Source organism: Mobula hypostoma, chromosome 2 (assembly GCF_963921235.1).
Source record: "Mobula hypostoma chromosome 2, sMobHyp1.1, whole genome shotgun sequence".
NCBI classification, from domain to species: Eukaryota; Metazoa; Chordata; class Chondrichthyes; order Myliobatiformes; family Myliobatidae; genus Mobula; species Mobula hypostoma.
Window position 1 is genome coordinate 209665925 of NC_086098.1, and position 13143 is coordinate 209679067.

Genomic DNA, 13143 nt, shown 5'->3' on the forward strand with positions numbered 1-13143 from the left:
TGTGATTCATTCATTTTCTGAGTATTCTATTGTAAATATGATCACTTCAATAAAAATTAGAGGCTAACTGTGTTCATTGTCTGAGTTTGATGGCTGGAAGCAGGCTAATGAAAATTAGGTGCAGTTGTGTAGCGTACATTTACAACTTGTTTCATTAGGTCTACATTTGTGTCTGCTAATATTTGATTTCAAAGGGTCTATTAATTGAAAGGGTGTGGCTTCCAAAATAGCATTGTTCTTTTTCTCTCTCATCACAACTTTCTTGTAGCCTACGACTGTAAGTTAATACCAATCATAAAAATAATGCTTGCTAGGCAATCTTCGTAAGAAACGAAATTCGTAAAGTGAAACACTTTGTAGTTATAGCAGAGACTGAGACACATGAGCAGGTTGAAAAAAATGAAGGCAACAAAAGCTGTGGGAGCACGCGCACAACTGATCCGACCCACATGAAGTCACATTTTGCCCAATCCAGCCCGTGACCTAAAATGAGTTTGACACCCCTGGTGTAGAGCAAAGGTGGCCAATGAAGTGAGAGGTAGGTGAGAGACAGACTGGTAGGTGGGATCAGATAAGAGAGATGATGGACAGGTCAGAGAAAGAGTAGGAAAGAAGATCTGAGGAAGAACTAGGTTGGAGAGGATATAATCCTTTGTAATAAGGGATTGAAAAGAATAAGTAAAGGAGAGAGACTGGTGGGAGCAAGGAAGGAACATAGGATGTGGGTGACCCAAAGATCGAAAATTTTTAATATTCATACCATTGGAACACACATTTCCTCCATTCCCTGCATTTCTGTTCTCAACCCACAAGTCCCCCCCACCACATCCTAACCCCATTAGCTGCAACGCATCTGTTCATTACCTCTCTCACCACCATTCAGTGGTCTAAAGAGTTCTTCCAGATGAGGAATTCACTTGCACCTCCTCCCAACCTGATCTATTGTATTTTTCCCCACAATGTAGCCCTCTCTACATCAGCAAGACAAAGCATAGACTAGATCTCCTTCCACATGAGAAGCCTACAAGCCAATGATATGAACATTGAGTTTTCCAATTTCAGGTAATCCTATGATCCTTTCTCGCTCCCAACTGTCCACCAAGGACTGTTCTTCCTGTGTTCAGCATTTCCATCCCTTAACCCCACCTCTGTTATCAAATCTCCCTTCTCCACCTGGTTTGAGGTGACTGTTAACCATTTACCTGTCTACCTGGGTTTCTTCCACCATGTTTCACATTACCCATTTATTCAGCCTCCCAACATGATGGCATCTGCCCATCATCTCTCCCAAATCTATCAACTGTTATCTATTGGCCTTGATCTCTAACCGCCACCACCGCCCCACCCCCAGTTCTATTGCCCATTATTCCTTCCTCGTCTCATTCCACCTATCATTTACTGGGTTTTGTCTTGCACCTCCCTCTCACTGTTACATCCCCCTCTACATTCTCAATGCTGATGCCTCTTTTGCCTCCACTAGCCATCATTTAGTTAATTAAACAATGGTAAGATCTAGCCCAGAACTTTGGTCACTTTTGTTGCCTTTCTCCTGCAAGGAAGAAGCATTTAACCCACCGTTTCAATGTAACTTGCTTTAAGCATTGCCAAAAATAAAAACATCTTGTTTGCATGCACTCTCTATACATTGTGTTACCAGAAAATTGAAAGTGACCAAAATTTCTGCCATTTTTTTTATTATAGGAACTGAATCTGAAGACAAAAACAAAGTGAATTTGATTTGTTAGGATTGTCTCTTGGTTCAAGTGATTAAAACACCCTTAATATATTTAAGCATTTACTGTATAGACATGTAGAGTGACAACATGTTTGTATAAAATTATTGCAGTCTTTTGTGCTGCCACAAATAAGTAGCTATTGTTGTTCAGCCTAATATTAAATTATGTATCTGGTTTTCTTATACACCTGAGATGATAAATTTCAGGACATTAGTAGTTTAGATTCTTTGTCTTAGTTGTATTTATAACCATCAACATTACAGATTTAAATCAAATATTTCTAAAAATTAAAATTTGATTTCATGTTTTCATTGTACAACTGTGTTCCATAAGTACTACCAGATTTTCTTATGTTCTTTTTCCTAGTTTATATGAGAGAAAAAGGTATAGGAATTTATCTGATTTGGTTGTTAAGCATCTGCTACCAGAATAATATGCCCCAGTTTTCTCCATCAATACAATATTAAATCAACAATGCTGAGAGTATTATACCCAAAATCTCAAGTTGATTTTTCAGCTTTTTTAAAGATTGATCATCTTTTGTTATTATCATAAGATTGTAGTAAATCATCCTGTTGGACATTTTGAAGTAATGTTCTTGCATCATTATTCACATTGCCTGCCTGAAGAGTTATTCAGTAGTCACTTGAAGTTTGCATGCTTTTAATAGTTTTAATGGTGTGGTTAAACCTTGCTCTTTAATGGTGCAGCCTACAACTGTTTTCCATAGACTTGTATATTAATTTCTACTTCAGGTTTGGGGATGGGTGCTGAATCTTAGATTTGCAGTTATATTTGTCACTGTTTAATTGGCATGAATTTATTTTTTTTCTAAAAGGAAAATAGCATTTATTTATACAAACGTTCACAAACTCAATATCCTAACACATTTAGTAGCCAATTAAGTACTTTTAGGCCTGATTAGGCATATAGTGTATTACAAAGAAATGTAATAAGTTTGTTAATAGCAGCTTCCCTTAGATGGCCAGATAAATGACCAGATTGTTAGTTACAGTGATATTGTCTTTTGGCTGACTGTTGGCACAGGCACTGAAAACAGTTCTTTTTGTGCCTAGAGATATATTTTACCCTCTTGGAAGCATGTAGACAGATCCACGTTTCACGTAACTGAACACTCCAGCAATGCCACACTGAAGTTTCAGGGTGGATTTCATGCCCAAGTTGCTGGTCTGGAAATTCAGCCTGCAACTTCTGAAACAAAAAGACCACCACTAATAGGATGTAACCTGGTATTTGTTGATCCTTGATATAGTTTTTTTAAAAAAAGACTGGTAACCTCTGAAGAGCTTTTCTTCACATAACATCCATTACACAGTCTTTCTGTTCTGGTAATTCTATGCCACTGCATGGAATAAATAAAAATAACTAAAATTGTGGGTCCCAAAATAATGATGTAATTCTGATCAAGAGAAAATCTGCAAATGCTGGAAATCTGAGTAACACACACAAAGTGCTAAAGGAGCTCAGCAGGCCAGGCAAAATCCAGGAAGAGTACAGTTGATGTTTCAAGCTGAAACCCTACAGCAGGTAGGGGATTTAGTCACTGCTGAAGGGTTTTGGCCCAAAAGGTCAACCATACATTTTTCCTAGATGCTGCCTGACCTGTTGAGCTCTCCAGCATTTTGTGTGTGTTGTATGTAATTCTGATTCTCTCTTTTCTTGTTTTAAAGACTATCCTGTAAATTGACTTTGTATGGTTCTTTGTCTTTTCTTTCCATGTACTGTTGCTCTCTACACCCCAACCCATCCCATTTTTTGTTGTCTTCTAAAGTTTCTAAATATTACTTTCTAAAGCTTAAGTTAAAATTAGTTTGAGTTTCTAAAGAGCTTAATGAATTTTGATAACTTTATGTTACATCCTTCATTAGCAGAGGATACCATTATCCTGCAAAAAAAAACCTGATCTGTTGTTTTTACAGGGTCCTCTTCCCAATACTTGTGGCCATTTCTGGGAAATGGTTTGGGAACAAAAGTCTAGGGGAGTGGTCATGCTCAACAGATTAATAGAGAAAGGATCAGTAAGTAGTTAAATATATCTGCATTGATTTTATAAAGCATTTGGTGGAACAGCTGAAATGGTGAATTCTTCGAAAGTAAGATGTGGAGTTCTTTTCCATTTGTCATGGAAGAAGCTGTTATGCAGTAAAACATTGTTTCTGGTTAATTTAAACATCAGTTTTAAAATAATTGAAACATAATGTACTATCTTGGTTAATAATTATTCAGTGGTGACTTAATAAGCTACTTTAGACCATGATATTGGAAGTTAAAAGAACTACTTTTCCAAGCCATGTGATATTAATAGGCCTTGATTCATGAATATGGCTACATTTCAGTTCAGCTGCCTGAAAAAATAACTTCCTTCAGAAATTATTTTCTAGTTTAAAAATCTGTATTTTAAAATGATATTGCAGAAGTACTTGTGCTAAATTTTCCATTTCCAAGATCTCTGGGTATACTTGACTTGGAAGTATACTGTCATTCCTTTCTTATGGCTAATGTCTAAATCCTAAAGCTCCCTACCTAACAGTACTGTGGAAATTCCATTTCCAGAAAATAAATTGGTACTGTTGATCCAGCAATATGATTTAGAATTTTATGGCAGCTGGGAAATTAAAATTCAAGCAATGTAGTAAACATGGAATTAAACAACAAATCTATTATTAATAATGGAAATTAAAGAATTGCAAATTTCAAATGAAATGATAGTTGGTGCCAATCAGAGTCAGGGAACCTTAATGGGAAGAGAAATGGAACTAACATACAGGTCAAAAATCCTTTGTTAGAAGTTGTGCTGGGAACTGGGAGTAGTATAGTATAATTGCCCACCATTGAGAACATCTACCATAAACGCTGCCTGGGCAGGGCGAAAAGCATTATCAGGGATGCAAATCACACTAACCATGGACTGCTTACTCTCCTCCCATCCAGTAGGCACTACAGGAGCCTCCACTCCCGCACCAGCAGGCACAGGAAGAACTTCTTCCCTGAGGCTGTGACACTGCTGAACCTCTCAGCACAGCGCTAAGCAGTATTGCATCCGTATTGTACTGTCTCAGTACTTCTATATTTGTGTGCTGTAGCACTTTTTTATTGGCAGTTGTTTTGTAAATAACACTATTCTTTGCATTTCTGGTCAGATGCTAAATGCATTTCATTGGCTTTGTATCTGTACTCGGCACAATGACAATAAAGTTGAATCTAATCTAATCTATAGACAGATACCTGCTGGTTAACACTGGATGCTTTTCTAAGCATTTTGGTCATCTGTTTAAACTACATAAACAATTTTGGCATTGAACCTTTAGTAGAACGTGGGGCTTGTATTACTACTTTAAAATTAATGTAATGAATTACATACTTTTCTGTTGAATTGTTTGTTTAGGGTGCTCGTGCATAGTGCTATGTAACAAACAAGAGAAAATCTGCAGATGTTGGAAATCCAAGCAACCCACAAAATGCTAGAGGAACTCAGCAGGCCAGGGAGTATCTATAGAAAAGAGTATAATTGACGTTTCGGGCTAAAACGTCAACTCTACTCTTTTCTATAGATGCTGCTTGGCCTGCTGAGTTCCTCCAGCATGTTGTGTGTGTTGCATAGCGCTATACAAGTTTGTTGGTCTGTCAGTACATTGTCATAAGGCAGTCTACTTAAATGACTTTTTTATCATGCACTCAATGTTTCTTTTACAATGAACATTAAATTTTATTGCTTGTTTTTCATGTCCACATTTACTGTCTTTAGTCTATTTCATAAATGAGTATAGCTCTTATGTTGATACTGGTCCGCTTAATTCCTTTTTCCCCTTTTCATTGTTAGGTTGGTAGTCAATTATCTAAAGAAACCTGGCCAATATTTGGTTACAAATTTTGTTTCGGCTTCACTAAAGACTCCAGAGATATGAAATCAGGCCCCAGTGTCTTTTCCATTTGAGTAGCAAGATTTTTATCCAGGCTCTAGTTAGTGGCATTCATCTTCTCATCAATCCTGACCAGATTTCCAGTCCCTACTGCTGAAAAGTATCCCTACAGCAGGATGCTACCTCCACTGTACTTTACAGTAGGGATGATGACACCTGGCTGATGTGCAGTATTGGATTTATGCCACACATACTGCTTAGTGTTAGGCCAGAAAGTTCCAGCTTAGTGTCATCTGACCACAAGATCTTCTTCCACTCCTTTACTGTATTTTTAAGTGACGCTTTGTAAAGTCTTTATGGGCAAGTATAGCTTTTTTGTAAGGCCAGGGCTTCTTCCTTACCACTCAACTATAAATATCTTTTTTGTGCAAGGCCTTGGAGACGAGGGAGCCTTGAGCTTCATCTCCAATTGCAGCCGTTGACTTCTGCAGCTCACTCAGTGACTGTTGGTGTCACAGTAGCCTCTCTTAAAAGTGCCATTCTTCTCTGGTGACTAAGTTAGAGGGGCAGCCTGACCTAGGCAGTGTGGCTGTGGTATATTTTTACCACTTGTTGATGATCGACTACACTGAGCTCCAGTGTGTACTCACTGCCTTTGAGATGGCTTGTACCCTTCCCCAATTTTGTGTTTCTCTATTATTATTTCCATGACTGAGCTTTAATGCTTTTTTTGTCTTCATTTTGGTTTTGTTGTTTGAAAATTTACCATACTGTTTGACCTTACAGAGAGGGGTGATTCAGGTGATCCTCCAATTTTGGAGGAGTTGGCAAGGTAATGTGCGGTATTGATCCTGAGGGAAGTTAGTGTAATAATTTCAAAGAGGATGAATACTTTCTCAGCCTCACAATTTTAGTTTTAACTTTTTAGTAAATTGTTGACAGGTTTTGGAATTCTTTTGATTTGACATGTTTTGTAGATTAGCTCAAAAATCCTATGAGACAGTAAAATATGAATATAGTTGTAGGAGCTGAATACTTTTTCACAGCACTTATTTCCAGCCTGAAATAAAAATATTGAATGTCAGAGCTAGTGTCAGCAGTAAGACTTTGCTTTGTTGAAATATAATATTGTTATATTGGTTCACTTTTTTTTTGAGTAGAAAGTTTGAATGTTAGCACTAGGTCATTATAATTTATCCAAATGTCTCCTAATTCTAGGTAAAATGTGCACAGTACTGGCCAAGTAAGGAAGAAGCAGACATGATATTTCCAGACACACAGTTCAAGTTAACGTTGATTTCTGAAGACGTAAAATCATACTACACAGTACGACAGTTGGAGGTTGAAAACCTTGCAGTAAGTGCATCTGCAAAGTTTGAATCATTGTTTTGATAACTTTATCATTTGAATTTCTTTGCAGTAAATAGTATTAACTGAATTTTCACTACAAAATTTTAATGAATGGGAAAGATGAAGAAGATTGAACATTTGTAATGTCTTCATAAATGTGTTGTTTAAAGATGTCCAAAAGTACATTTAATAAAATTTACTCAAAACTAAACTTTAAAGGGGTTCTGTGCTTACTAATACAAGTGCATTTTTCAAAGATAGCACAGGAGAAAAGTAAGGCAAATGAGAGGCAGTGGATGTCATTTACTTGGATTTTCAGAAGGCACTTGATAAGGTGCCACACATGAAGCTGCTTAACAAGATAAAATCCTGTGGTGTTACAGGAAAGATACTGGCAAGGATAGAGGAATGGCTGACAAGCAGGAGGCAGCGAGTGGGAATAAAAGGGGCCTTTTCTGATTGGCTGCCAGTGACTAATGGTGTTCCTCAGAGGTCAGTATTGGGACCGCTACTTTTCACATTGTTTGTCAATGATTTAGATAATGGAATTGATGGCTTTGTGGCAAAGTTTGCAGATGATATGAAGGTAGGTGGAGGGGTGGGTAGTGCTGAGGAAGCAATGCCATTGCAGCAGGTCTTAGACAAATTAGAAGAATGGGCAAAAAGTGCCAGATGGTACAGTGTTGGGAAATGTATGAGGATGCATTTTGGTAAAAGTGCAAACTATTATCTAGATGTGGAGAAGGTTCAAGCATCAAGAATGCAGAGGGACTTGGGAATCCTCGTGCAAGACTTCCAGAAGGTTAATTTACAGGTTGAGTCGGTGGTAAAGAGGGCCAGGGCAATGTTGGCATTTATTTCAAGGAGAATAGAACGTAAAAGCAAGGAGATAATGCTGAACCTTTATAAGACACTAGTCAGCCACACTTGGAGTATTGTCAACAGTTTTGGGCCCCATATCTCAGAAAGGATGTGTTGTTATTGGAGAGAGTCCAGAGGAGGTTAACAAGGATGGTTCTGGGAATGAAGGGGTTAACATAGGAGCGTTTAGCAACCTTGGGCCTGTACTCACTGGAATTTAGAATAATATAGAGGGGATCTCATCGAAACCTACTATGTTGAAAGAACTAGATAGGGTGCACGTGGAGAGCCGGAAGTTGATTGTTTCCTGATCAGTCAGGGTATCAAAGGACATGGCAGGAAGGCGGGTGTATGGGGTTGAGTGGGATCCGGGATCAACCATGATGGAATGGCAGAGTAGACTTGATAGGCTGATTGGCCTGATTCTGCTCCTATGTCTTATGGTCTAATGTTTTTGTAAGTTATTTAACCAAGGAATTAAATGCATGGATTTTCATAAATATTTACAATATTAATCAGCCATCCAATTCTTTTTGCCTGTAATGTGTGAGGAGCTGACAAAACATGTCACACGACATTTGGCTATGCTTTATGTTCTGAATCTCTGCACATGTTTAAACATGCCCACCTTTATCTACAAACGGTAGATAAAACTTTATTACAATTGAAAAGTGAAGTTTAAAAAGAACTTTTCACTGTAGAACTTATCCTATACTGTAATAGGACAATTAAATGATAGTCATTCTAATTTAAAAATCATTTATTATTTTAACTGTAGTTGTATTCACAAAGCTGTGTGGTATTTCTGTTAATTTCTCATCTCAAAATACAGTGGGAGGGAGATAGGAAGAAGATTCAGAATCTGAAGTAACGGCAAATTTTTGAACTATTTTTTATACAAGTTTTCAATGCCAAGTATCTTAACTGTTCCTTGAAAGTTAAAGCAAAACAAATTTATCTGCAGATGTTTCTGGTGCATTGAGCCAATTGTTGCTTTCAGATTTTCAGACCAAACCAAGTCAAAAAGTATTTCTTTGAATTATTTTTGTAATTCATCATGGCTGGCAAGATGTAGACTAAACTTTCATGGGTATTGTATTTTCAAAAACATTCAAATAAATTTAAAGGAACAGCAATTGGGCCTTGGCTGACACAAAACTAATGTACTTCAAGTTTATCATTTTTCAGATTTCAAAGTAAATTTATTGAAGTATATACATGTCACCATATACAACCCTGCAATTCATTTTTTTGCGGGGATTCATAGTAAATACAAGAAACGCAATAGAATCAATGAAAGACCACATTCTACAGTACAGAAACAACCAATGTGCAAAAGACAAACTGCAAATCAAAAAATGGAAACAATTAAATTAGCATGCAATAATATTTGAGGTCATGAGATGGAGTCCTTTAAAGTCCGTAGGTTGTGGGAACCGTTCATTGATGGGGCATGCTATGTGCAGTGAAGTTACCTCCTCTGGTTAAAGAATCTGATTGTTCTTTGAGTAGTCTCATCCTTTACATTTCTCAGAACAATTTCTTTCCATTTTAATTTAGCATCTCATACAAATTTGATATTGACTATGCAATATTCCATCACAAAGAGGTGGGAAGAGAATTTGTTTTGCATGTTGTTTGAAAGAGGAATTGTTCTTAATTCCGATTTTTCAGATCTGTGTAAGCAGAATATTTTGTATGAATATCATAGCTTTCAAGCCAAACCTCCTTAGTCCCTCTGCACTTCAGAGTTTTTTTTTGCTATACTGGCATTCATCAACCATGGGATAGAGTTCAAGAGCCGTGAGGTAATGTTGCAATTATATAAGACCTTGGTTAGACCGCACTTGGAGTACTGTGCTCAGTTCTTGTCACGTCACTACAGGAAGGATATAGAAAGTGTGCAGAGGAGATTTACAAGAATGTTGCCTAGACTGGAGAGCATGCCTTAGAATAGGTTGCATGAACTTGTCCTTTTCTCCCTTGAGTGACAGAGGATGAGAGGTGACTTGATAAAGATGTATATGATGAGAGGCATTGATTGTGTGGATTGCCAGAGGCTTTTGCCCCAGGGCTGAAATGGTTAACACAAGGGGGCATAGTTTTAAGGTGCTTGGAAGTGGGTACAGAGGAGATGTCAGGGATAAGTTTTTCTGTTTTACACACAGTGGTGGGTGTGTGGTATGCACTGCCAGTGACAGTGGTAGGGGCAAATACAATAGAATCTTTTAAGAAACTCTTGGATAAGTACATGGAGCTTAGAAAAATTGAGTGCTGCGCAGTAGGGAAATTCTAGGCAGCTTCTAGAGTAGGTTACACGGTTGGCACAACATTGTGGGCCGAAGGATTTTTACTGTTTTTGATAAAATTATCCCTTTTAATGTAGCAATATGAACTGGCACAACAAATAGAACAAATGCTAATTTGGCTTTAAAGACTTGTTTTTAGGAAAGGATGTTTGTCACATTTTTATTTTAATAAAAAGTCATATGAAACCTTTTGCTCCTCTTCCCCTAGTCTTAATCCCCAATCACTGATTGCAGGTTTTATTTTTGTAACTTTGTATATGAAGCTGGCATTCATTGAACTATTTTTCTACAGTTTAAAAACTTTCTGGAATTGGTGTGATGTGTAGAGATTGGTGCTTACATCTTCCTGTGGTGTTTACTGGTTTGCATACACAGTTGTGCGAAGCTTTCTCAATTTAGATTAGATTATGAGGAGACACAGTCCTCTTTTATTGTCATTTAGTAATGCATGCATTAAGAAATGGTACAATGTTCCTCCAGAATCTTATCACAGAAACACAAGACAAACCAAGACTAAAAATACTGACAAAAACCACATAGTTACAACAGTGTAAAGCAATACCATAATTTGATAAAGAACAGACCATGGGCACGGTAAAAAAAAAGTCTCAAAGTCTCTTGAAAGTCCCATCATCTCACGCAGACAGTAGAAGGAAGAGAAACTCTCTTCCTGCCATAAGCTTCCAGCGCTGCAAACTTGCCGATGCAGCACCCTGGAAGCACCCGACCACAGCCGACTCTTGAGTCCGTCCGAAAACTTCGAGCCTCTGACACCGAGCACCATCTCTGCCGAGTGCTTCGACCCCAGCCCTGGCAACAGGCAGTAGGCAAAGCCGAGGATTTGGGGCCTTCCCCTCCGGAGATTCTCGATCGCACAGTAGCAACGGCAGCAAACCAGGCATTTCAGAAGTTTCTCCAGATGTTCCTCCATGCTTCTCACGTCTGTCTCCATCAAATCAGGATTGTGCACGGTACCCATTCAACAAATATGATGTCATTTCGGAGCAGCCACGTGCGCTGCGTCGCACCGCCATCTTCTCCTCCCCTCCCCTTTATAATGTATGTATTTGAAATGTTTTGTGTGATGTGCAATACAAATAAAATTTCACACAGTATTAAAAGTTGAAACACAGTTTAAACTTATTCACAGTATGAATATCTCTGGTATGTTACTCTACAGATGTGGAGTACAGAGTACACATAGGGGTTTTTTTTTACTTACAAGACCACTGTCCCTGAATTGGGGGTAGGAGGATCTGAATTTTCTCTAGGTATTATATATTAAGTAATAAAAATTAAAGAGCATTAGTTTTCACAAGATAGGTAAACAAAATTATATATAATTGTTAGTTCACTTGACATGATAAAGCATATTTAAAACCAGTAAGGATATGTGCATGTACTTTAATATAAGGTTCTTTCTGAGCCATTTCTATGCATTGATGTATTTATTCCTCTATTATCTCTTTTCTAATTTAGACCAAAGAAACCAGGGAAATTTTGCACTTTCATTATACCACATGGCCTGATTTTGGAGTTCCAGAATCTCCTGCTTCATTCCTTAACTTCCTTTTCAAAGTGAGAGAATCTGGCTCGCTGAATCCAGATCATGGACCTATTGTGGTCCATTGCAGTGCAGGGATAGGAAGATCTGGCACTTTCTCACTGGTCGATACATGTCTTCTGCTGGTATGTAATATGCATAATGTTACTTTGCTTTTCTTTCAGAGTTTATCAAAATGAGCTTAAAATACAGCAATATTATAAATGGTTGAAGGTGAGTTTGTGTGTACAATGTTGTTATTGTCTGAATGTCAGTGGTACGTTATTGCACATGGTGAAGTAAGTTTACTAGTCCAGGGGTCCCCAACCTATTTTGCACCACAGACTGGTTTAATACTGACAATATTCTTGTGGACCGGCCGACCCAGGGGTGGGGGTGGGCGGGGGGGCGGGGTAGGGTTGCCAATGGACAAGAGCAGCAGTCAAATACTTTGTGTTTACCCGAGAAAGACTACAATGACCATGAAGCCTCGTGCGGACACCTGTGTGCGCATGCGTGTATGTGCAGATTTTGTTCTACAAATCATTTTTGGCGATTCCGTCTGGGAGGAGGGGTGTTGATCACAACCGGAATATAGGTGACAAGTGGCTAATACACTCAATTTCATTTCTAAAAGGGTTTATCTAACAAATTTTATATTAAACACACCGCATATTTTCCTTGCATGAATATAGTGATAAGTCAATTATCAGGGGAGGATAGGGGAGTTTGAAGTAAGTGTTGAGCACACTTCCAGTAGAAGTGGTAGAAACAGGTTCAATATTATCATTTAAAGTTAAACTGGACAGCTATATGAATAGAAAAGGAATGGAGGGTTATGGGCTGAGTGCAGGTCGGTGGGACTAGGTGAGAGTAGTGTTCAGCTCGGACTAGAAGGGCCGAGATGGCCTGTTTCTGTGCTGTAATTGTTATATAGTTATATAAGTCACTTATAAGTCAATAGCATCATAACATTTTAAGTAAAGTTTGGATATTAAATACACAGTGCATATTTTCCCTGTATGAACACATAAAAATCATTGCAACGGACCAATATCGCTGAATCAGTGGGAGCCCTGGGCTTGTTTTCCTTACAACAACACAATCCTATTGAGGGGTGATGGGAGACAGCGATACTCGAAAGGGGTTCCTTATGTCTAGTCTATTCTGCAAGTTAGTTTTCGTTTCATTCATTGCAGAGATATTTTGGAAATGGAAGCAACGTTTTCAGTGCTTTCGTGGCTGTCTCAGGATATTTAGCCTTGACTTTGATCCAGAATGCCAGCAGAGATGTTATGTCAAACATACTTTTCAACTTGCTGTCATATGCAAGCTCGAGGAGTTGATCTCCTTCCCGCGCTGACATGGATGACGCGCGGGTAATGACCTCGCATGCATTCAAGCTCAACAGTGGGCGTGACAGGGAATGAGAAAAGGTGCAGCTGACTCATCGCCAAATCATA

General features: G+C 38.3%; 1 protein-coding gene across 1 annotated transcript in view; it reads left to right on the plus strand.

Annotated features, from left to right (window-relative positions):
• LOC134342838 (tyrosine-protein phosphatase non-receptor type 1-like) overlaps positions 1-13143 on the plus strand; it is a 102814-nt gene that overhangs the window by 73511 nt on the left and 16160 nt on the right. Inside the window, exons 4-6 of the mRNA XM_063041457.1 lie at positions 3677-3775; positions 6836-6973; positions 11617-11826. Coding sequence (XP_062897527.1) covers positions 3677-3775; positions 6836-6973; positions 11617-11826 — 447 coding nt within the window. The remainder of the gene's footprint in view (positions 1-3676; positions 3776-6835; positions 6974-11616; positions 11827-13143) is intronic.